Raw genomic sequence first — 21,984 nt, forward strand, 5'->3', positions numbered from 1 at the left:
AAAAAAAAAAAAAAAAAAAAAAAAAAAATTCCCATGAAGCCGGGCAGTGGTAACACTCGCCTTTAATCCCAGCACTCAGGAGGCAGAGGCAGGAGGATTTCTGTGAATTCAAGGCCAGCCTGGTCTACAGAGCTAGTTCCAGGACTGCCAAGACTACATGAAGAAACCCTGTCTCAAGGAAGAGAGAGGGAACCTCCACCCTTGTGCCTTAAACTCTCTGTACAATTGACACTGGCTAAACGCTAACATAATAAAATGGGGCAGATGCCTTTAAAAGTGACGGGGAAATCTTGTGACATGCCAGGGTATAATAAGGCAGGGTCCATCTTTCCCTGTAGAACAGTAACAGGGTGAAAATCTCAGAAGAGGATTTGAGTGGACATTTCTCCAAAGAAGACATGTAAATGACCAGTAACCTAGGATTGTAGTAAATTACTATTTAAAATCCAGGCACAGAGTTTCTCCACGACCTTTGACCGTTTATGTTCCCGGATGAAAAACATACAACCTTTATATTTTAATGTGCCTTAGGCAGCACAGTAGCTGAGCAGCTGTCTACCCTCCATGCTGTCAGAATCCGTTTCCCTATGGGTAATTCTGTATTACAACTTGCGCTGTTTCATCTGGGCTGCTCTTCGCTACAACGGGCCAGCCCACATGGCCATGTTTTCTCTATTCCTACCCCCATGGACTCTCTCCCTCTCTCCCTCCTGAACATTCTTCTTCTTCTTCCATGGTGGCTTCCTCCATCTCCTTTCTATTATGTCTCCTCTGACCAGGCCTGTGAAAACTCCACACCCACCTGTCTCTCTTCTGCCCAGCTATTGGCTGTTGGCTTCTTTATTCACCAAGCAGAATTAATTTGGGGACAGGGTTCCAGGGGCTATTGCAGACTCCAGGTCTTGCGCCTCCCACACACTTAACATTTCAATAGACAGTAAAAGACAAAACCTCCAGGTAAGATTTCCATTTCCGTGAACATAAGACTCCATCATTAACAGTCACCAGGGAAACCAAAATCCATCACTTACTAGAGTAACTGTAATTTAAAAAAAAAAAAAAAAAAAAAAAGACAAGTATTAGTAAGAATGAAGAGAAACTGGAGCTTCCATAAATGGCCAACAGACATAAAAGAAACAGCATATCACCTGTGGCCCAGTTTGCAGTTTCTCAGGATGCTAGAAAGAGAGTGACCATGAAACCCAGCAGTCTGTGACCAAGATGCAGCCAAGAGAAAGAGGACTTCCACACATCTAACACCTCAATATGCTAATTTAAATGTTTTTAATTTCTAAAAACTTAAGCACATTACTTATAAGAGTCTAAAGTAGGAGACACTTAGGGACCAGGTGCCCCAGGAATCTGAACCCATCCTCTCACAGGGACCCCGGTGGCATGGAGCCGATGCCCCGAGGCTTTGTCCCGACTGTCCCCCAGCACGATGATGAAGACCATTCTCAGCAATCAGACCGTCGACATTCCCGAGAAGGTCGAAATCACTCTGAAGGGGCGCACAGTCATTGTGAAGGGCCCCAGGGGGACTGCAGAGGGACTTCAATCACATCAACGTGGAGCTGAGTCTCCTTGGAAAGAAGAAGAAAAGGCTCCGGGTTGACAAATGGTAGGGTAACAGAAAGGAACTGGCCACCATCAGAACCATCTGCAGTCATTTTCAGAACACTGGGCTTCCATTACAAGATGCGGTCTGTGTATGCTCACTTCCCCATCAACGTCTTTTTCCAGGAGAATGGGTCTTTGGTTGAAATCCGAAATTTCTTGGGTGAGAAATCCATCCGCAGGGTTCAGATAAAGGCAGGTGTTGCTTGTTCTGTCTCCCAAGCCCAGAAGGACAAATTAATCCTTGAAGGAAATGACATTGAACTTGTTTCAAATTCAGCCGCTCTGATTCAGCAGGCCACAACAGTTAAAAACAAGGATATCAGGAAGTTTTTGGATAGCATCTATGTGTCTGAGAAGGGAACCATGCAGCAGCCTGACGAGTGAGGAGGCCTCAGTTTCCTGACTCCAGAAACGAGATCCTGATTGCAAGTACAATTTGGGCTCTTTTGGGAGAATAAAAGATTTATATATTGAAAAAAAAAAAAAGAGTCTAAAGTAGAAACAGCCCAATGTCTATTAATGGATGACTAAGAAAAAAGAAGAAGAAGAAGAAGAAGAAGAAGAAGAAGAAGAAGAAGAAGAAGAAGAAGAAGAAGAAGAAGAAGAAGAAGAAGAAGAAGAAAACTGGTGTATTGCAGTATTTTTATTTAGCTCTAAAAAGCAAAATATAGCCATGCATGGATAGAGGGCCTCGAAAGCATCATGCCACGTGCAAGAAGCCATTCCCAATGACTCCATATTGTATTGTTCTGCTGTGTGACAAATCAGTAGGGACGGACACAGATCCCAGCTGCAGTCTATTGAGAAGTTAACAGGAAACGACAGATAAAGATTGGGGATGCTGAGCTGTATAAACTAGACTAGGATGATTGCACATTTCATCAATAGAAGTGTCGGTTGGACTAGAGCATCCTGCTGTGCATAAGAGCAGCAGGTAAGAAGGTAAACCCTAGCATTGCACTCACGTGGCTTGGGGCGGGGGCTTTCTCTTGCAGGAATTTGTGTCTGCAGCATTAAATGTCCCAAGGAGCAGGATCGCCTGCCACATGAAAAGAGCTGGAGGAGCATTTGGGGGCAAAGTGACCAAGCCTGCTCTACTGGGAGCTGTCTGTGCTGTGGCTGCCAACAAGTAAATACTGTAATGTCAGTAGTCTTGAGTTGTGTGAGTCCTTCCAACCCCTTTCACCCTCATCTCATCTCAGCCTATACAGCGCAGCTGAAGATGGCTGGCTGGAAGGCTGGCCAGAGCGTCAGCCTTACGATCGCTTGTCCTGACGTAAGCCCTGTGCTGTTGCCAGGTAGTGTTCTCTAAGCCTGCAAATGCTGGTGCAGACCTGACTGGGAATGTGTAACTAAAAAGCTTACTAAGATCACATCCACTCAGGCTAACTTATCAGCCTACAGATGCAGGAGAATCTACGAGCATCTTATCTCATGTATCCTCTCCAGGTATGGAAAAGGCTGCCTCAAGTGAACATTGCAGCTTTGCAGAGGCTAGAATGGATGTTTTACAGGAGGGGTCTGCATCTGGGGAGACTAACATCTACAGAGCATTAGGCTTCTGCCTCTGAGGCTCAGCAGTCCCTTCATAGCCATGTGGTAATGCCCCAGTAATAACTGTCTGAAAGTGAAATTTGGAACTAAACCTTTCTATGCTTATAACTGCAAAATGATCACGGAGCTTGTTTGTATAATATGAAAAAGAGCCAGGCAAGTTCATTCCAAAACTCAAGAGGCAGAGACAGGCTGGTTGATCTCTGAGAGTCCCAGGCCAACCAACCTGGGCTACATAATAAGATCCTGTCTCAAGAGAGAAAAAAGAAGGAAGGAAAGAAGGAGGGAGGGAAGGAAGAAGGGAGGAAGGAGGAAGGAAGGAAGGAAATGGAAATAATTTATAACCAAACACTATATCATCATAATATGCAAATATTCAGTTGTCTAAACCAGAATAATTCCAATGCCCCACTACTTCTGAATGTCATCTAAGGCATGTTGTTATTCATGTAAAATCACCTAGATAGTTACTTCAAGACCCCTCCCTATCTATGCCTCACAACTTTTTGGAGATTACAGTGGTTTTTGGTTGGTTGGTTGGTTGGGTTTTTTGTTTGGTTGGTTGGTTGGTTTTGGTTTTTGGTATTGGGTTTTTTCAAGACAGGGTTTCCCTGTGTAGCCCTGGCTATCCTGGAACTCACTCTGTAGACCAGGTTGGCCTCAAACTCAGAAATCCACCTTCCTCTGCCTCCCAAGTGCTGGGATTAAAGGCGTGCTGTCACTGCTGCCTGGCTTGAGATTACAGCTTTTTAACTGAGTCATTTCCCACAGGACTGGCCGCCCAATCCGCTTCATCCTAGCACGAAGTGATGACATGCTGATAACAGCTGGCCGCCACCCACTCCTGGGAAAATACAAAGTGAGTGAGACCCAGGAGTTCAGCGAACTGCCTGTGACCCTGCCCCTGTCAATCCATCAGCAGTAAAGACCATCGGTTCCATACTCCTTAAAAGGGATGTTAGAGCACTGTTTAAGCCTAGGCAGACCCTCCTGGATCGTGCTAGGATAATTCTTCTCTGGCAACTGTCATAGCCAAGCATAAGTCTGGCCTAAGCACAGGTTAACAATAAGCTCAGACGTGTTTGTGCACGACACAGTTTGACTGCAGGAAAAGGCTGCTGAGAAAGCCGTCTTTCTTGTTATCACTTTGCAGATCGGGTTCATGAATAATGGAGAGATCAAGGCTGCTGACGTTGAATATTACATTAATGGAGGATGCACCCCTGACGAATCTGAGCTGGTAAATATACCCTCTCCAGAAAGCCCGTGGCCCTTACTTCATCTACACAAATATTTGCCTTAACCAATTCCACAAGAGGTTTAAGTTAAACATAAAATTTGAAACATAGAATAGATGATCTGAGTTATTTTTTGTTTTAATTCAGGTGATAGAATTTGTCGTGCTGAAATCTGAAAATACATATCATATTCCAAATTTCCGGTGCCGGGGCAGGGCTTGCAAAACAAACTTGCCATCAAACACGGCTTTCCGAGGATTCGGCTTCCCTCAGGCTACGGTGGTCGTCGAAGCATACATAGCTGCAGTAGCATCTAAATGTAACTTACTCCCTGAAGAGGTGAGCAATTAGAACCAGCTAGGAAAGCACCAGCCATGGTTGGCCTGTGTCTTGAGCTCCTGCGATCTCTATATACAGTTTCAAGAAAATGAAATGCATTGTCCATTACCAGTAAACATTTTCTATTGTAGTGCGTGAGCCAATAAACCTGCTAGCTTCTACCCGTGATACTATTTCTTAGGATTCTGTGGGTTGCTTGGGAGCTTCTCTTAGGCCAGCTCATTGGAAGTTTTGTGGTTCACGGTGGCTTTATTAACATTTCTCTTTATTGACATTTCTGATGAGTATTTGGCTGGCTTAGCTGACTATACCTCAGCTATAAAGTCTGTTGTATAGTCCTTCATCCTTCAGTAAGCTAGCCCCAATTCACTCTCATGGGGGAGGGGGTGTCACAGAATTCCCGAGAGCAGCAGGTAGGTGGCATGCTCTAATCCACGAACTCTTGTCAAGTCTCCGTCTCTGTGACTATGGACAGTCCCATCATAAAAAGCAAGTCACAGGGTCAATCCAGAGTCAGTATGAAACTATACCAGGGCAGAAATGGGTGGGATGATCACAGCCTTTTGTGCAAACATCTTGTCACTTGGTGGACAAGCGTTTGCTTGGCATGTGCAATACTCTCAAGGGGAAAAGTGAGGAAAATTGGGAGTAATTAAGAATTTGAATCGGGAGAATTTTTCCTTGCCAACAAATTGATAATAGGAGGAGTAATTGTCCTACTGTTTCTCAGGGTTATTGTGACGCTCACTGAAATACTTAATCTAAAGCCTGGGGCATATGAAGTATTCAGTTGTAGTTCCTATTAGTTTCTGTTGTCATTTTTAACATATATATATTTATATATATGTATTTTAACATTTTTACATATATATATATAAATATATATATGCCTGTTTATATACTATATTTTTAGACAAACTTTCTCCATATCAGACATGTGATGCACACATGTTTTCACCTTTCAGGTTAGAGAAATAAACATGTATAAGCAAACTAGCAAGACGGCCTTTAAGCAGACGTTTAATCCAGAGCCCTTGCGGAGATGCTGGAAGGAGTGTCTGGAGAAGTCGTCGTTCTTTGCTAGGAAGAAGGCTGCAGAGGAATTTAACAGAAACAACTATTGGAAGAAGAGGGGGCTTGCTGTTGTCCCCATGAAGTTCAGCGTTGCGATCCCCACAGCCTTCTACAATCAGGTGAGGTGGAAGGGATGGGCCCTCCTCAAAGCCCTTCTTCAAAGGGCTGGCTCACGCTCAAAAAAGGCTCCTGCCCAAGGAAGGGAATCTGGGCAGCCATGTCACCCTCTTTGGAGACAGAGAAATGAAAGGTGGTTCCCTTTAGCAGGAGAGAGCATGGATGCAGACGAGGGCAGAAACCATGGATATCAGGACAGACCTTCGGGATGCAGTATTAGGGTCTCAGAGAGCATCATCAGTAAGGGCCTACTCAGAGGGACCCATTTGACTAGCTGCGCCCTAACATAAGTACTGGAGTGTCATGGTGCAGAAAATACTTAATCTCCATTGGGGTTTTCCACCCCAGATGAAGGAAACAAAACCTTTTTATATATGATAAACCTTTAAAGCACTAGGACTCAACAGGTCTTTAAATCTACTTCCTCATCAATAACCCTGTTATAACTCCAATTGGGCAGCCTTCATGGCCATGTTTTCATGACTCACCTACCCCACGGTATCCTCTCCTCTCTCTACCTTCTCTGTCTCCTCATGGCCGCTGCCTCAGACCCCAGCCAAGGAGCCAAAACTCCACCTATCTCTCTTCTGCCCTGCTATAGGCTATAGGCATTTTTATTCACCAATCAGGAATAACTTGGGGGGCAAGATTACCTAGCATCACTTAAGTCCATGTGAGAGTCTCCCCATTCCTGGGAGCAACCAGGACCAGTATTTAGCATTACAATACACAGCAAAAGACCAAACCTCAACAGTGTCCAGGCCAAGTTACAGAAGTAAGCTGGTAAAAACAAAAAGATCCCTTTCTTGCCTCCCCTCTCATTTCACCATAACTGCTTCTTCTCGGAGTTCAATCTCTGGCATTATCTTTTCCTCTCCACCTCCATTACACTAGGCATCTGGGTGTGATCCCATCTCTAGACTTTTAGTCACTAATGTACAACCTGACGAATGTAGACTCAATTAATGGATCCCAAACTTCGTCATCATCAACATGGTGTGGGAGCGTGTTAAAGCTGGGTATCCAGGCTCCACAGGCGGCCTGTAGCTGTGCAGGATTACCCATACTGGGGCACACCCTCCTCCACCACCACCATTCTCAAAGACAGCCTTTGGAGACCAAAAACATCTCCAGGTTCTTGCCAGTTCTCGAGTATCCAGGAGAAGGTGTGCCTGGGAATTGACTCTTGCAAGTTCCAGTCATGTTAAGTCCATTTCCACACCTAGAGAGGAAAAAAAAAATTAAGCATTGTCCAGATTGTAGAGACAGATGCTGGGAATGGAGGGAGGAGAAATACACACATTCACACATTTAGGTTGGTGGTTTGGGTCCAGGGTGTCTTGCAAGGGGTTGTCTGTGGCTCGCTTGTCCACAGTGAGAGATGAGAGATTGGCTAAATCAAACGAAGCAGTTCTGACAACCTCCGGGGAGCTCCGAGCAGGATGTGGCTCTCTCCATTTCCAAACTTGGTATGGTGATTGTTTCCCACAGGCCGCTGCTCTGATCCACATCTTCTTAGATGGCTCTGTCCTGCTGACCCACGGTGGCTGTGAGCTGGGACAAGGCCTACACACCAAGATGATTCAGGTGAGACCAGTGCTCCTGTTCTCCACTGTGACGCATACCGGATCATACAGGCCACAGGCCAGTTATTCCCGTGTTGAGTCACAGAGCTCCCATGCACCGAACACACATGGCAATTGCAATAGTCATCCGGATGTCAGGAATGCAAAAACCATGAGGGATGAGGGAAAGCAAGCCAGAACTGAGGAAATGAACCATCATTCCTCCTGCTCCAAAAGAGTCGGGCCCATGGTGGGTTTTTTGTTTTGTTTTGTTTTTTGTATTTTGTTTTGTTTTGTAGAAGATGAGAGGATTCCAATTACCACACATAAACTACAAAACAAAACCAAAAAACAAAACCCCACTTTTAAAATTTATGCTAATGACTCAGAGCAATAATGTGTTCATTCAGATCCTCAAGTAGAAATTATGTTCACATGACAAGACTTAAGCTCCAGAGGGTTCACACTCCGTGAGGCGGAAACCCAAGCCCACTGCAGACACAGCTGCCGACCTGCTTAGAGGTTTGGGCAAACCAAGCGCCCTTCTATTCTAAAGTGAATGGTGTGAAAAAAAGAAAAGTGTCTACACTCTACTTAAGGAATCCATTCACATGGCTGGCCCCTGTTATGTAGACTAACACAAAATATTTCTTTACTACTCCACAAGATCACTGTAATAGAAACTTTTCATTTCTTTTTGTTAATACAAAATAACGATTGTTGAATATGACACTTGAGTTTAAAGTGTATATGGGAGGGAGACAAATGAGAGAATAGTATAAAGACTTGTACAAACATACATGACAAACATCAGTATATATGTTAACATAAAACAGTGATTTTCTTGCATTTACTTTGTATCTGTGCACTTGTATATCTGTGTGTGTGCATATCTGTGTGTGTCTGTGTATCTGTGTATCTCTGTGTGTATGCCTGTGTATATGTGTCTGTGTATCTACATATCTCTGTGTGTATGCTTGTATGTGTGCATGTGTGTGTATCTGCATATCTCTGTGTGTGTGCATATCTGTGTATCTGTGTGTGTGTGTGTGTATCTGTATATGCCTGTGTGTATGTGTCTGTGTATCTACATATCTCTGTGTGTATGCTTGTATGTGTGCATGTGTGTGTATGTATCTGCATATCTGTGTGTGTGTGTGTGTGTGTGTGTGTGTGTGTGTGTGTGTGTTCTCTTTCCTCTTCTACCCTGTGGGCTGTCTAGGTTGGCAGCACAGAATCATCTTGCCAGTCCTAAAAACATGGTTCATTGCTTGTTTGTTTTTAATGTATATGAAAAATGCTCATCAGTTTTTTTTTAATAAACAGCTTCTCAATGAGAAGGAGAGAAAAAAAACAACTTTTTAAAAACTAAATAACATTTGATCAGGTTCCTACAACTGGGAAACCTCACAAAGCTCTTGGGTCCTCTCTTAAAGCCATATTTCTTTACAACCCTAAGCCTGTAAATCGACCCTGTAGAAAACACCCAGCTGAACCATCTGTAGCCAGGGTGGTCAGGGTGTGAGTGACCCAGAAGCCCCAGCGCTCCAAGGGCCTCCTTGTGACCTCTAAACCTGCATGCAGAGTGGCCATGCCACTGCATGGCTTCTACAAAGCAGGTATAAAAGAAGGCACAAAAAGGCCATTTACTTTGCCATCTGTCTACAAGAAGAAGTGTGTCCTTGACATGAAGTTTAAAACCCAAGCTGAGGGCTGGTGAAATGGCTCAGCGGTTAAGAGCACCAACTGCTCTTCCAAAGGTCCTGAGTTCAAATCCCAACAACCACATGGTGGCTCACAACCATCCGTAACGAAATCTGATGCTCCCTTCTGGAGTGTCTGAAGACAGCTACAGTGTACTTACATTAAATAAATAAATAAATAAATAAATAAATAAATAAATAAATAAAAGAAGAAGGAGGAGGAGGAGGAGGAGGAGGAGGAGGAGAAGGAGAAGGAGAAGGAGAAGGAGAAAAGAAGAAGAAGAAGAAGAAGAAGAAGAAGAAGAAGAAGAAGAAGAAGAAGAAGANGAAAAGAAGAAGAAGAAGAAGAAGAAGAAGAAGAAGAAGAAGAAGAAGAAGAAGAAGAAGAAGAAGAAGAAGAAGAAGAAGAAGAAGAAGAAGCAGCAGCTGACCGTCTGTGCCTGGAACAGAACAGTCAGGCTTCATGCTCAGTTCTAGAAGGTAATGGGGCTTGGTCGATGAAGTAAACACTGTTTCTCTTCTGCATCTGGCAGGTAGTCAGCAGAGAACTCAACATCCCCAAGTCGTATGTGCACTTTTCTGAAACCAGCACTACCACAGTGCCCAACGCTCTCTTCACTTCGGGCTCCATGGGAGCAGACATCTATGGGAAGGCTGTACAGGTGACTGGTCTTTCGTTTCTCAGCCCCAACCACAGCGGTGAGGAGTTCTTGTTACACTTGTTCTTTTATGGAGGATAAGACGGAGGTAAAGGGAGGCATAGCCCTAGTGCACTCAGCAAGTTCAGACAGAGCCAGTTTTATGCTTCCAGCACGGGCTGCTGACCTTAACCCACGTTCTGTTGCCACAAGCTCCCTTTGTCTTGGGTCAGAATGTCTCCCCCTCTCACCCAGCATGGCAGAGCAATGTGGGGAAGTGCCATCTTGGCTTCATAAAGAGTTTGGGCCAAACAACTAACTGCTCCAGGAACCCACTTCCTTTTCTGGAAAACTGAGGATATAAATACCACCTCCATCAAAGAACTACTAGTGAACTATAGTTGTCACTTTCTACTCCCAAACTCTAGAAAAGCACTCATGGGCTATCAGTCTCCCACAAAGGCCAGCTCTACAGAAAGGCCATGCCTGGATGAGAAGGGAAGCTGCCAGACCTCCAAGTGTCTCCGTGTATCATAGGAAGCACGTTTTCCAGCACATTCTCCTTGGGGCAGGGCTTCTGGAAAGTGCTGGATGGAAAGCAAAGGTTCTATAGTCACTATGTTTGGGGAAAGTTTCATTCCCCATCCATGCCAGTCAAAGAGGCCTGTGATGCATGTCAGCATATTAAAGGCTCTGACAAGTCCTGCAGTAAATATGCCTATTTAGCATTGTCTTGGGGCTCTTGCTAAGCTTGTTTAACCATCAAAGCATTTTAATTAATATCATCCTTCATGCCCAAGGAAATGCCCCAGGAAATTCCAGTTTTGCTAGAACATGTAGGTGTCTGGATTCATTTTGCACATTTTATTCAGGCATAAATTTAGGTGCCGTGTGGATATTGCCAGGTCACCTTCAACACATAATTAAGTTCTTCCTCTGGAGCCCCAAACTACAGAAAAAGTGCAGCAGGATCCTTTCACAGCCAGCCAGATTCAGCTGGCTCTGGCAAAAATACTCCTAGCAGGTGTGGAGAATCCTCTGAGTAGCAAGGAGGAGGAGCAGGAGGGAGGGAAGAGGAGGAGGGAGGAGGAGGAGAGAGGAGGAGGAGGGAGGAAGAGGGAAGAAAAGAAAGAGGAGGGAGAGGGAAGAAGTAGAAGAGGAGGAAGAAGAGGAAAACAGGTATTGATAAAAAAAATAAACACAGCAAAGTAAAGACAGGTAGAGGAGTCCATTGCACTGTGGCTCTGTCTTCGTGGTTTTACCTTTTACTGAGGTGGCTAACAATAAAACTGGGAAAGAATTTAGCCACAGTTGGCATCCTTGGCGTGCACTGCATCCCAGGCGTCTCAGAAGGCTGCAGGTTAGTGGGACACAGAATGACTTGAAGGTCAGCAGATGCTATGCCTGACCCAAGCATGACCCTCCATGACCCCAGACTAAGGTCAGCCTCACACCTAGCATGACCCTCCATGACCCCAGACTTATGTCAGCCTCACACCTGCAGCCTTGTTTTGTGGGATGCTGGGGTCAAACTCAGGGCTTCCATGAGCTGAGCAGATATTCTTCCAACTAATCCATGGTCCACTCAACAACTATTTTAAGCTTAAAATGAATGTATCTCAGGTCATCAAAATGACCATTTTGTGATGGGATGGTATCATGAGACCTCTCTGTCCACATTAAGGGCCAAAATATACTTTGAGTTAAGACAATTAAAAGAAGTATGGGAGCCAGGAGTATCAACTATGTGTTTAATTCCAGCACTCAGGATACAGGGCAGGTAGACCTTTGAGTTCAAGACCTGGTCTACAAAGCAAGGATCAGGACTGTTAAGGCTACACAGAGAAACCCTGTCTCAGTTAAATAAATAAATAAATAAATAAATAAATAACGTATGATGACTCTGAAGAGTACAGAGCAAGGATCAGGACTGTTAAGGCTACACAGAGAAACCTTGTCTCAGTTAAATAAATAAATAAATAAATAAATAAATAAATAAATAAATAAAGTATGATGACTCTGAAGAGATTGCTCGGTGGTTAAGAGCACTGACTAACAGGTTCAGTTCCCAGCACACACATGAGAGCTCACCACCATCTGTAGCTACAGTCCCAGGGGATCAGTGCCTTCTTCTGAACACCAGGTATGCACATGATGCACAAATGCAAGCAAAACAGCCATACACAAAAATAAATGTAATATTTTTAAAAAACATATGAGCTTTCCCAGCCCACGGGACAAGTTATTTTGTGGGGTTTGAGGGGGATCTCGAACCTAAGGTGGAATGGGGATAAGAGAAAGAGAAGGAGACAAGGTGGCGCCCAATGTGGGACGCCACCTTTCCTGGACCAGCGGGATTTAGTTATTCCATGGTTCTCAAGGGGGACCAAGCCTAATGGAATGGGCGAGAAAGAAAGAGAAGGGGACCCTGCAGCAGCTTTGTCAGAGTCCATTTAATGAAGAAAAAGGCTTTAGTTATAAACACGGTGAGGGGGAATAGGGAGGGGTTGAGGAACAATCAAAAGAAACAGAGCAAAGGACAAATGAGGGGATACTGATTGCAGGTTTGAAACTCTTGTGATTTATCTCAGAGTGCTGATGCTGCTGCTCCGGAACGCCGGGCAGCTTATCTCAAAGTCTGGGTCCTCCTTTACAGCTCAAGGCGGCAGCTTGGGACAGCTCCATAATGCTGGATACTCCTTTAACAGCCCCTGATGTTTGTTTAGGGCCAGAATCTTGCTGATTCCCACGAACAGCCTTGAGGGGAAAGGGGGTGACTTGGCTCTTAACAAAGAACTATATGGCTCTCAGATGCAGGCTGTAAAAGGCCTGTTTTTTTCAGCCTGGTCTCTAACAATGAGCCAGTAACAGTGGCTCACGTCTACAATCCCAACACGCAGAGGCTGAGACTAAAGTATTGTGATTCTTTCAAGGCCAATCTGGTATGCATGGGGAGACACTGTCTCAAAAATAAAGGAAAACAAGATAAAAACTTCCAGCTAAAGTAAAGAGCCAACATTAAAATACTTTTTAAGCTAGGTATGATGACATGTCCCTTTAATCCCAGCACTGGAGAGGCAAGGCAGGCAGATTTCTATGAGTTCTAGACCAACCTGATCTAGAAGTGTAAGTTCAGGACCACTAAGTTTACATACCAAGACATATTGTCTCAAAAAAAAATTTTTTTAATCGATACCTCTCTTTAATTTGGTATTCAGTTTTACATTTTTCTTTTTTAATTATTTATTTTTATTTCACACACATTGGTATTTTGCCAATATGTATGTCTGTATAAAGGTATCAGATTCCCTAGAACTGGAGCTACAGCTGATGGTGAGCTGCTGTGAGAACTGCACAAAAATGGAAGGGCAGCCGATGCTCCTAAACTCTGAGTCAGGGCTCCAGTGCTTCCCCTCCTGCACCCCTTTTTTTCTTCTTTTTAACAAAGACATTTTTTTCCTCTGATCTTGGCATTAGAAAATCTTTGTTGTAAAGTAAATCTCAACTTAGAAACCACAGAGATAAAGCAAGGTAGATAAATTTGACTTCATAAAAACATAACCTCGGGGGCTGGAGACCCTGCTCACTGGCTAAGGTGCTTGCGGCTCTGCCAGGGGACTGGAATTTGGTAGGTACAGTGGGAGGCTCAAAAGCACCGTGACTTCAGCTCCAGCATATCCAGACCCTCTTCTGGCCTTGGTATGTACACACATATATGTATACATACACACAGACACACATTTACATACATATAAACAAAATAAATCTTTTAAGAAAAACAAAAACTATCTGTGCAGTAAGATATCATAAATAAAAATTATAACACATTAAAGAAAATATTCACAACATATATATGAGGCAAGAAAAATTAAAATAAGCTAGTCATGGTAGTCCCAGTACTCAGGGGCTGAGACAGGAGGATTACCATGAGTCTAAAGCCAGCAGGGTTATAGAATGAAGTCCTGGGGGAGAGAGAGGGAGGGAGAGAGAGAGAGAGAGAGAGAGAGAGAGAGAGAGAGAGAGAGAGAGAGAGCTAGCTCCAGGGAAACAGTATCTCAATTAAATTATTGCTCCTATTTTGAATTTGATTAGTGTGTAGACTGGTGTGCACGCTCATCTGTAAAACAGCTGCCATTAAAGTCTTCCATGTGCTTTGTGGTTCTGATGTCTGTCTAAACATTTGCTTTTCAGAATGCCTGCCAGATTCTTATGGACCGTCTTCGGCCCATCATCAGGAAAAACCCTAAAGGAAAATGGGAGGAGTGGGTGAGTGTTCTCTTTACTACTCCAGCCAGGAAAAAACAATGTCATATACAAGTGCACACACACACACACACACACATACACACACATATACATACACACACGCACACGCACACACATGCACATACTTGCAACACAAACATGCACACACACATGCATGCACATACATGCATGCACATACTCACAACACAAACAAGCACAAGCACACACACATGCACGCATTCATGCACACAGGTAAAAGTCCTAAATGCATGCACTGGTGGGCAGCACCCATCCAAGAGCTTAGTGTTCTCGTTTACTTTTTCACACCAATAAGAGGTGTGTATGTTCACTGGGATCCGACATCATCTCTGAGCCAGTACTTTCCAGGGCATAAAAGCAGCACATGTTCTGAAGTATAACTGGCCAGGGGATGCACCCCTGTGCTGCGTGACTGGCTGCAGGGCAGGTCCTGTATGATGGAGAGCCCCTTACTACTTTGAAAGAACAATGTAGTAAGAAGTCATAAAGAAGCCACAAGGTGTGACCCACTGTGGTGAGAGGCACAGAGCACAGCCAGCGTAACACCGAGCCCCTCCACCACCCAGCACACTGTGCTGTCAATCTTTCAAGGAGTAACAATGAACTCAGACCTTGGTGCAAGCAAGAAGAAAGCCCAGCATGGAAGGAACTTTCATTACTTTCCATGAACTTCTATTTCTTTGAAACAAATCCTCTTTTTCAGGTTAAAATGGCCTTTGAAGAATCCATCAGTCTCTCAGCAACTGGATATTTCAAGTAAATGGGTTTTTTTCTTTTGGCTTGTATTGTGCTTGGGCAGTAGTCATGTTTAACTGGTGTTGATTTGTGGTCAGAGGATCCTTTCAGTGGAGAAGGAAGAGAGGGAAAAACAGGGAGAGGCATACAGAAGCTCCTCCGCCAGTAGCCATTGCCAACCCAGAAGCACCATAGTTCCAAAGCTCTATCCTACAAACCTCAGCCCAGTCCTGCCCCTGCACAGTGGCGGGCAGGGTCAGCCACCCGGTCATTTATCCCTTCCCAAATCTGATGAGGTTCGCCTGAGACCTTGACCCTACAGTCCCTCAAGGGAGAAGGGGAGCAGGCTCCCAGCTACAGGGAGGGCACTGCCTGCAGCCCATCTGCCCTGGCGCTTCAGGACCACTGCAGCCCTGTCCTGAGCAGCCCACTGAAGGACCTTTCCACTCTTCCTTCTCATCTCAGAGGCTACCAGACAAACATGGACTGGAAGAAGGAGGAAGGTGATCCTTACCCGTACTATGTCTATGGCGCAGCCTGCTCTGAGGTTGAAGTGGACTGTCTTACTGGGGCTCACAAGGTAGAGTGATGCTTGCAGGCCCCACCTTCACAGATGCAAACAGATGTGTTATCTGTAAGTAGCAACCAATTTGACCTGCCACAAAAAGACCCAGGGACAGACACATAATCTTTGTTTTTGTTTTTGTTTTTTAAAGATTTATTTATTATTACATGTAAATACACTGTAGCTGTCTTCAGACATCTGGAAGAGGGCATCAGATCTCATTATAGATGGTTGTGAGCCACAATATGGTTGCTGGGATTTGAACTCAAGACCTTCAGAAGAGCAGTCAGTACTCAACCACTGAGCCATCATCTCTCCAGCCCTGGTTGTTTTGTTTTGTTTTTTAATGATATAAAATAAATTCTTTGAGTACATGACATTGTCCATTTTACATTTACTCCCTCTGTGCAGCTCCTGCGGACCGACATCTTCATGGATGCTGCCTTCAGCATTAACCCTGCCCTGGATATCGGGCAGGTATGTGATTCCAGGCCATACCCAAAGGGACTCTTGTCCATCCCATTCATAGAAAGACTGAGAGTTTGAGGCCCAGCCTTGGCTACATAGCAAAACTGTATCTGAATAGATAGAGAGGAAGAGGAAAGGGAAGGAAGGATGGAAAGAGGGAGGAAGGGAGATGGGGAAGCAGGGGGACAGAGGAAGAGAGAATGGGAGGGGGGAAGGCAGAGAGGGAAGGGGATGGAGGAAATGAAGGAAGGAGGGAACGAGTGATGGAATGAGGGAAGAGGCTTCAGAAAGGTGGCCACTGTTCATGTGGAACTTGAAAGGTGAATAAGAGTTTCCAGGCAGAGGTGAGAATAATCGGAGGAAAATACCCGTACAGACTTAGAGATGAGAGGGAATGCATTAGATTTGGAACAGTGACGAGGCAAATGTCAGACATGTGAGGTCCCAAGTGAAGCAGGCAAGATGACAGTACCAGACAGAACAGGTCTCCAGAACGCTCAGGAGACCCTGAGAGTGGCTTACTGCACCTCAGAGCTTGGCTTTCATTCCCACTAGAATATCTATTCAGTCAGTATTATAGACTTCTCACCCACAAAACTGTGCCCACAGGTTGAGGGAGCCTTTATCCAAGGCATGGGATTCTACACCATAGAGGAATTGAAATACTCCCCAAAAGGTGTGCTCTATTCTCGGGGCCCGGAAGACTACAAAATCCCCACTGTCACTGAGATACCAGAGGAGTTCTACGTCACTCTGGTGCACTCTCGAAATCCCATAGCCATCTATTCATCCAAGGTAAGAATTTCCGACCTCTCTGTCAGTTGGTAGGGAACAAATCAGTTGGCCCTTAACAAAAATACCGTGACTGGGGAGCTGAAGCAGAAATTTGTGTCCCTCGTGAGTCTGGTTTCTGAAAGTCCCCAAATGACACACTTGCAGGCTTGGTTTCCTGAGTACTGCTTTCTTTGGCTTACTGATGGTTGGTCCTCTGTCCTGGTCACACTGGACAAGGGCCTAACTGAAACACCTCATTTTAACCTAATCACCTCTTAAAAGACTTCATCTCCAGATGCGGCCACATCCCTAGGTACTGACAGGTTGGCCCTTCAACGAATGCTTGCAGAGAAAGAGAAGTCGGGCCATAACAGCCCCTCTGCCAGAAGATGGCGACGCATGCATTTGCTTTCTCCTCTGAATTATAAGTCCCCAGACGCACAGCAATGCCGCTCACAAACTCCAGAAACCCAAGTAGAGTCTTCACTCCGGAACATGAAACAAAGCGAAATCCAGTGACCCGTGCGGAGGAGTCTCTGGACATCTTGCTCCACTAGGCTGGGTCACTAAGGCATTGTCCGCAAAGCTTAGCAGCTCAGAGTTCCCCTCCAGTCTTCAACCCTCCCCTTGACTTGCTCCCCGCTGCAGGCTCTCCCATACCAGGCTGGGGTTTCAGCAAGCACCATGCCGGCACCAGCGTTTTGCTCTACATGGTCACTGACTCTTGAGGTGTTGGCTCCGTGCTTTCTGAAGCACACAACCTTTAAGCAGCCAGTATCTCCAACTTCAGGGCTTTTGAGTCCCTCTTCTTATCTCTGTAGACATTCTCATACACGTGGCTTACCCACAAGTGAACGTGCCTACACATAAGGACAGGCAACTGCTTCACTATCTACTAATCTATTATGGTCATTCGGTTTGGGTTTTAAGTTAAAGGCAAATAATTTAGGAGCCTGGGTGGCTCAGTGGTGGAGCACTTGCCCAGCTTTCAGTTCTGGCCCCAACACTACAAAAGAAAAACATTAACTAAAAGGCGGGTAGCCTAGAAGATACTGTGGACATGGTCTTCAGGACATGACCTGGGTGAGAAAACGATGCTTTTAGCGGCCTGCTGCCCGAGGGTATTATCACTAGTATTCTCAAAGGAACCCCACTCACAAATTACTATGAGGGGGATCAAGTTCCAGCTACTTGGCTACACTCCCTCTGAGGAGTGATAAAGCCAGAGAAGGTTCCTGAAGATCCTGGCTTTTCTAACAACCTTCTATGCTTCCCTCAGGGATTGGGTGAGGCTGGCATGTTCCTGGGGTCCTCAGTTTTATTTGCCATATATGATGCTGTGACCACTGCCCGCAAGGAGAGAGGGCTGAGCGACATCTTCCCCTTGAATAGCCCAGCAACACCTGAAGTGATTCGCATGGCATGTACGGATCAGTTTACTGACATGGTAAGGGAAGTCCCTACTGTCCTCGTCCCATACATGGACTTTAATGTTTTTGATTTGGATGCTGTAACCATGACAGCATTGCAGGTCATGTCCATCTTTCTCTATGAAAAGTCTCCTTTTGCCTTCACTCACTGCCTCCCACATGCCTCTAAATGTCTTCAAAGGTTGGCTTAATTGTTTCAGACACTAAAGAAGCAGCACGCTAATAGCGAAGGGACATGGTAGATTGCCTGCTTAAATATTTTATCAAAATGCAATTGATGTGGACTTCTGATTGCCTCATTTACAAGATCTCTGGCCTGCTCAATTATGCAGACAGTATCTGTTGTGTAAACCAATAGAAGTAATTGAAGTGAGACTGTCAGGTCTCTGGACACACCTCTCCACTCCACGCCTTGCTATCACACACTCTATAGGATACTGTTCTACTTGCCAGCTGCAAAAATCATACCCAGAGCTGTCCCAGAAACCATCTCTCATGGCTCGGCCTCCTGCAGCCCGCATGAATCACGGGTATAAAGCCCAATAGTACAATGAGCCCTTGAGGTTACTGTGCTGCTCAGTGGCTCTAGGTCATCCCAAACTTAAGTTTATCAGGGTGAGAGCTGGGGATATAGCATTCAAGAGGCCCTGTATTCCACCCCTGACACCAAACCAAAACAGAAAAGACAGGACCCATGACGACGTAACACCTGTAATCCCAGCACTTGGGAAGCTGAGACAGGAAGATCACAGATTCAAGGCTGGCCTAAGCTGAGCAAATATCTATCTCAACATCTCAAAAAACAGAAGCACATCTGGATGAGGTGTGTGTTGTGAAGAGAGGTGTGTGACTAAATGATTGAAATATAGAAATTATATACAATAAAAAGAAGAATTAACATCAATTTGTTCTGTTTTTACATGCCTTCAGATTATAACAGTGTGTGTGTGTGTGTGTGTGTGTGTGTGTGTGTGTGTAATAATAACACTTTTATCTTTTGATCTTTTTTAGATTCCCAGAGATGACCCTTCAACATTCACACCTTGGTCCATCCATGTGTCTTAATCTTGTGTCTTTAAGAAAAAGAAAGGCCATGCAGCTGATTCAAACTAGCCCCAAACCAGAGCGGCATATGGGTTGACTAGAATTTATCAAACATGATTTTACTGTTTTTTAGTTATTCTCTGTGATTGGATTACTATGTGATTACATGTTAAGAAACAGATTTCTACAAAATTGTGTGGCAAAACTTAGAATTGGAAATTCTGTTTTAGTTTTCATTATCCTGAAAGTATGCATCATGGTGAGTTTTTAAACCTGGCTAACTAGCCTGGGGTAGCTCAGGGGGGCCTCCTTGTGTTTTGTTTCAAGCAGCTATGTTTGAAACCCAACAGAACTGTCTAACCCAAAACTCTCTCTAGAGTCTCCCAAAACCAGCACTGGAAAACCCACTCTCCAGTGCTTGCCACTTCCTGTGTAGTACAGACACTATCACAAGAGCAAGCAGTAAGTGCTCAGGGAACCTGGACGTGGAGCTGGAGACAGGTTTGAATACAGCTTGTCTCCAAAGGTGTGTGCTGGAAGCTTGGCTCCCAGGGTGGTAGCACTGAAACTATAAGAGGTGGCGTCTATTGAGAGGTCATTAGTAAGGGATCAATGTTGATAGGAAGGAATGAACTAGTTCCCCAAAGCCTGGCCCCTCCTCATCTCTGGCTTCCTCTCTACCAGTGTGAGCCGTTGCATTTCTAGTGTGTGATGCCATCTACTGGGACAGAAAGGAGGTCCTCACCAGATGGGCAGTCTTGTGACCTTGCCTCTAAACTATGAGCCAAAATAAACCTCTTTTCTTCACAAAGTACCAAGCCTCTGGTGTTTTGTTATAACAACACAAAACATATTTAAAACACCATCCAAAGTTCTCAAATGGCACCTGCCCCTCCTCCACCGTGAACTAGGTACATGATACAATCTTGCTCTCCTAGGCAAAGCATCAGTCCAGGGCCACTCATGGGTTTAGCTTTAGCTTAATGGCTGAAGATGAGAGCAGAACCACTTCTTTTTGCCACCAAAGTAAAACAAAATTCACAAAGTTCCTTTCTCTTTTGGTTCCATTCTACCTATCTTACATTGATTTTTTTTCCCCAAGAAATGCAACCTAGAGCCTCTCTTGGGAAGGTTAAAAGCAGAAATAAACAAAACTGAATTGCTGTCAAGGATCTGCGTGCTCGGGGCTAAGGCTCTCCTTTATCTAAACTCTGTAGACATCAATGGCTATAACTGAGTGATGGAAGAACAAACTCATGGCAACTTTAACAGGTTTGAGACCAGATTAAAAGAACAGGCTGCTGGCTGGAGAGGTGGCTCAGAGTAAGAGTGTTTGCTCTGCACACACAAAAAACAAGATCCTGGGTACCCACAAAGAAAGCCAGCCTGAGCTCATGCCCCTGTACCTCCAGTGCTGTGGAAGGCAGAGAATGGCTGGCCGCCAGCCTGGCTCTAGGTTCATTGAGAAGGTCTCTCTTAAAGAAATAGGTGGAAAGGACTAGAACATGACAACCAGTATACTCTACTAGCCTCCAGGAATGAACACACACACACACACACACACACACACACACGCACACACACACACACACACACACGCACACACACACACACCTCTTAGAGTTTCAACACTACCACCCTGGGAGCCAAGCTTCCAGCACACACCTTTGAAGATAAACTGCATTCAAACCAGAACAGATGGGGGAGCAGGACCCTGTACCGTCGGGGACTTGTGTGCAGAAAATGCTCTCAGCCACTCCAAGAGCCCAGGGTGGGCTCGTCTCTCCAGTTCCACATCCAGATTCCCTGAGTATATCACACTCACACCAGAATAGGGAGCAGAGACCAGCAGGAGAAAGGCTTGCCTATTACTGTGTCCTACTCCAAAGTGTGGGTGAAAATATGTGCCTCTAAGTGTTTAATTTAATCTTTTAATTCCCCCACCCCCAATAATCTACATTTCCTGGAACCTAACCCACAAACTCATTATGTCAGGACAATTAAAAAAAAAAAAAGTCTCACTGCACAACGTGCGTTGGGCATAGAGCGTAGAAGAAATCAGGCTGGACTGGAATGGAAACTCGTGAGGTGTGCTTACTAATGCAACAGTGGCAAATCTATTGTAAGGATGACAACTTCCTAATTGGATTCCAGGCTCAGTCCACGTTAACGAATTTGTGTATGGTACTATAAACCTAGCCAAAAGCCCATAACTGTGGAGCGGGGTGTCTGCTTAGCAAGGAAGCAGCTGCTGCTGTTTTACATGGGCATAATGTGCCTGTCGAGTACCCCTCTGAATGGTTGTGTTTGTGTCCGTATGCCGGCGCTGCTCTTAGAAACCTCTTTTTGCAGTGGGCAGAAGCTAGAACAACTCCTAATCGGTTAAACTGAGAAGACCAAGTGACTGTTAAATGCAAATAAATAGGACGTCTCTGTCACTTCTCCCGTCACAGGTAAGGTTCCAGGAGAAGGTGTGTAAAGAACACAGCAGCTGGAAGAACGGAGGAACGAAGCACACACCGATGTCCTCTGGGTATTGCACCAGTGAGCTCGCCTCACCCAGGCCTGTCAGTAATGTTGCCCCGGGGACCACAGTTGAGAATAACTGTTGATAATCCTCCCCCAGGAGCCTACACGGCCCCTTCTGAGGACTAGCCACTAAGGCAGAGACTTCCATTCCAGCCCAGCCCGACTTCCTCTGTGTTCTGCACAGGATCACCCCTCAGCATCCTGTCAGGAAGAGCTCATGAGGGGCCATTCCTCCCTGAGAGTTTATATATATATAAAGTATATATATGCATATATATATATATATATATATATATATATATATATA

At 44.9% G+C, this 21,984-nt stretch overlaps 1 protein-coding gene and 1 pseudogene across 1 annotated transcript in view; both read left to right on the plus strand.

Annotated features, from left to right (window-relative positions):
• Positions 1-19,956, plus strand: part of LOC110321921 (aldehyde oxidase 4) — a 66,842-nt gene extending 46,886 nt beyond the window's left edge. Inside the window, exons 21-34 of the mRNA XM_029538675.1 lie at positions 2,616-2,749; positions 3,946-4,033; positions 4,328-4,414; positions 4,560-4,751; positions 5,717-5,944; positions 7,434-7,529; positions 9,744-9,872; positions 14,040-14,114; positions 14,836-14,888; positions 15,333-15,447; positions 15,844-15,909; positions 16,510-16,695; positions 17,954-18,121; positions 19,116-19,956. Of these exons, the coding sequence (XP_029394535.1) occupies positions 2,616-2,749; positions 3,946-4,033; positions 4,328-4,414; positions 4,560-4,751; positions 5,717-5,944; positions 7,434-7,529; positions 9,744-9,872; positions 14,040-14,114; positions 14,836-14,888; positions 15,333-15,447; positions 15,844-15,909; positions 16,510-16,695; positions 17,954-18,121; positions 19,116-19,169 (1,671 nt within the window). The 3' untranslated portion in view covers positions 19,170-19,956. The remainder of the gene's footprint in view (positions 1-2,615; positions 2,750-3,945; positions 4,034-4,327; positions 4,415-4,559; positions 4,752-5,716; positions 5,945-7,433; positions 7,530-9,743; positions 9,873-14,039; positions 14,115-14,835; positions 14,889-15,332; positions 15,448-15,843; positions 15,910-16,509; positions 16,696-17,953; positions 18,122-19,115) is intronic.
• On the plus strand, positions 1,445-2,004 carry LOC110321540 (annotated as a pseudogene).
• Positions 19,957-21,984: the final 2,028 nt, after the last annotated feature.

This window comes from Mus pahari, chromosome 5, assembly GCF_900095145.1.
Source record: "Mus pahari chromosome 5, PAHARI_EIJ_v1.1, whole genome shotgun sequence".
Lineage (NCBI taxonomy): Eukaryota > Metazoa > Chordata > Mammalia > Rodentia > Muridae > Mus > Mus pahari.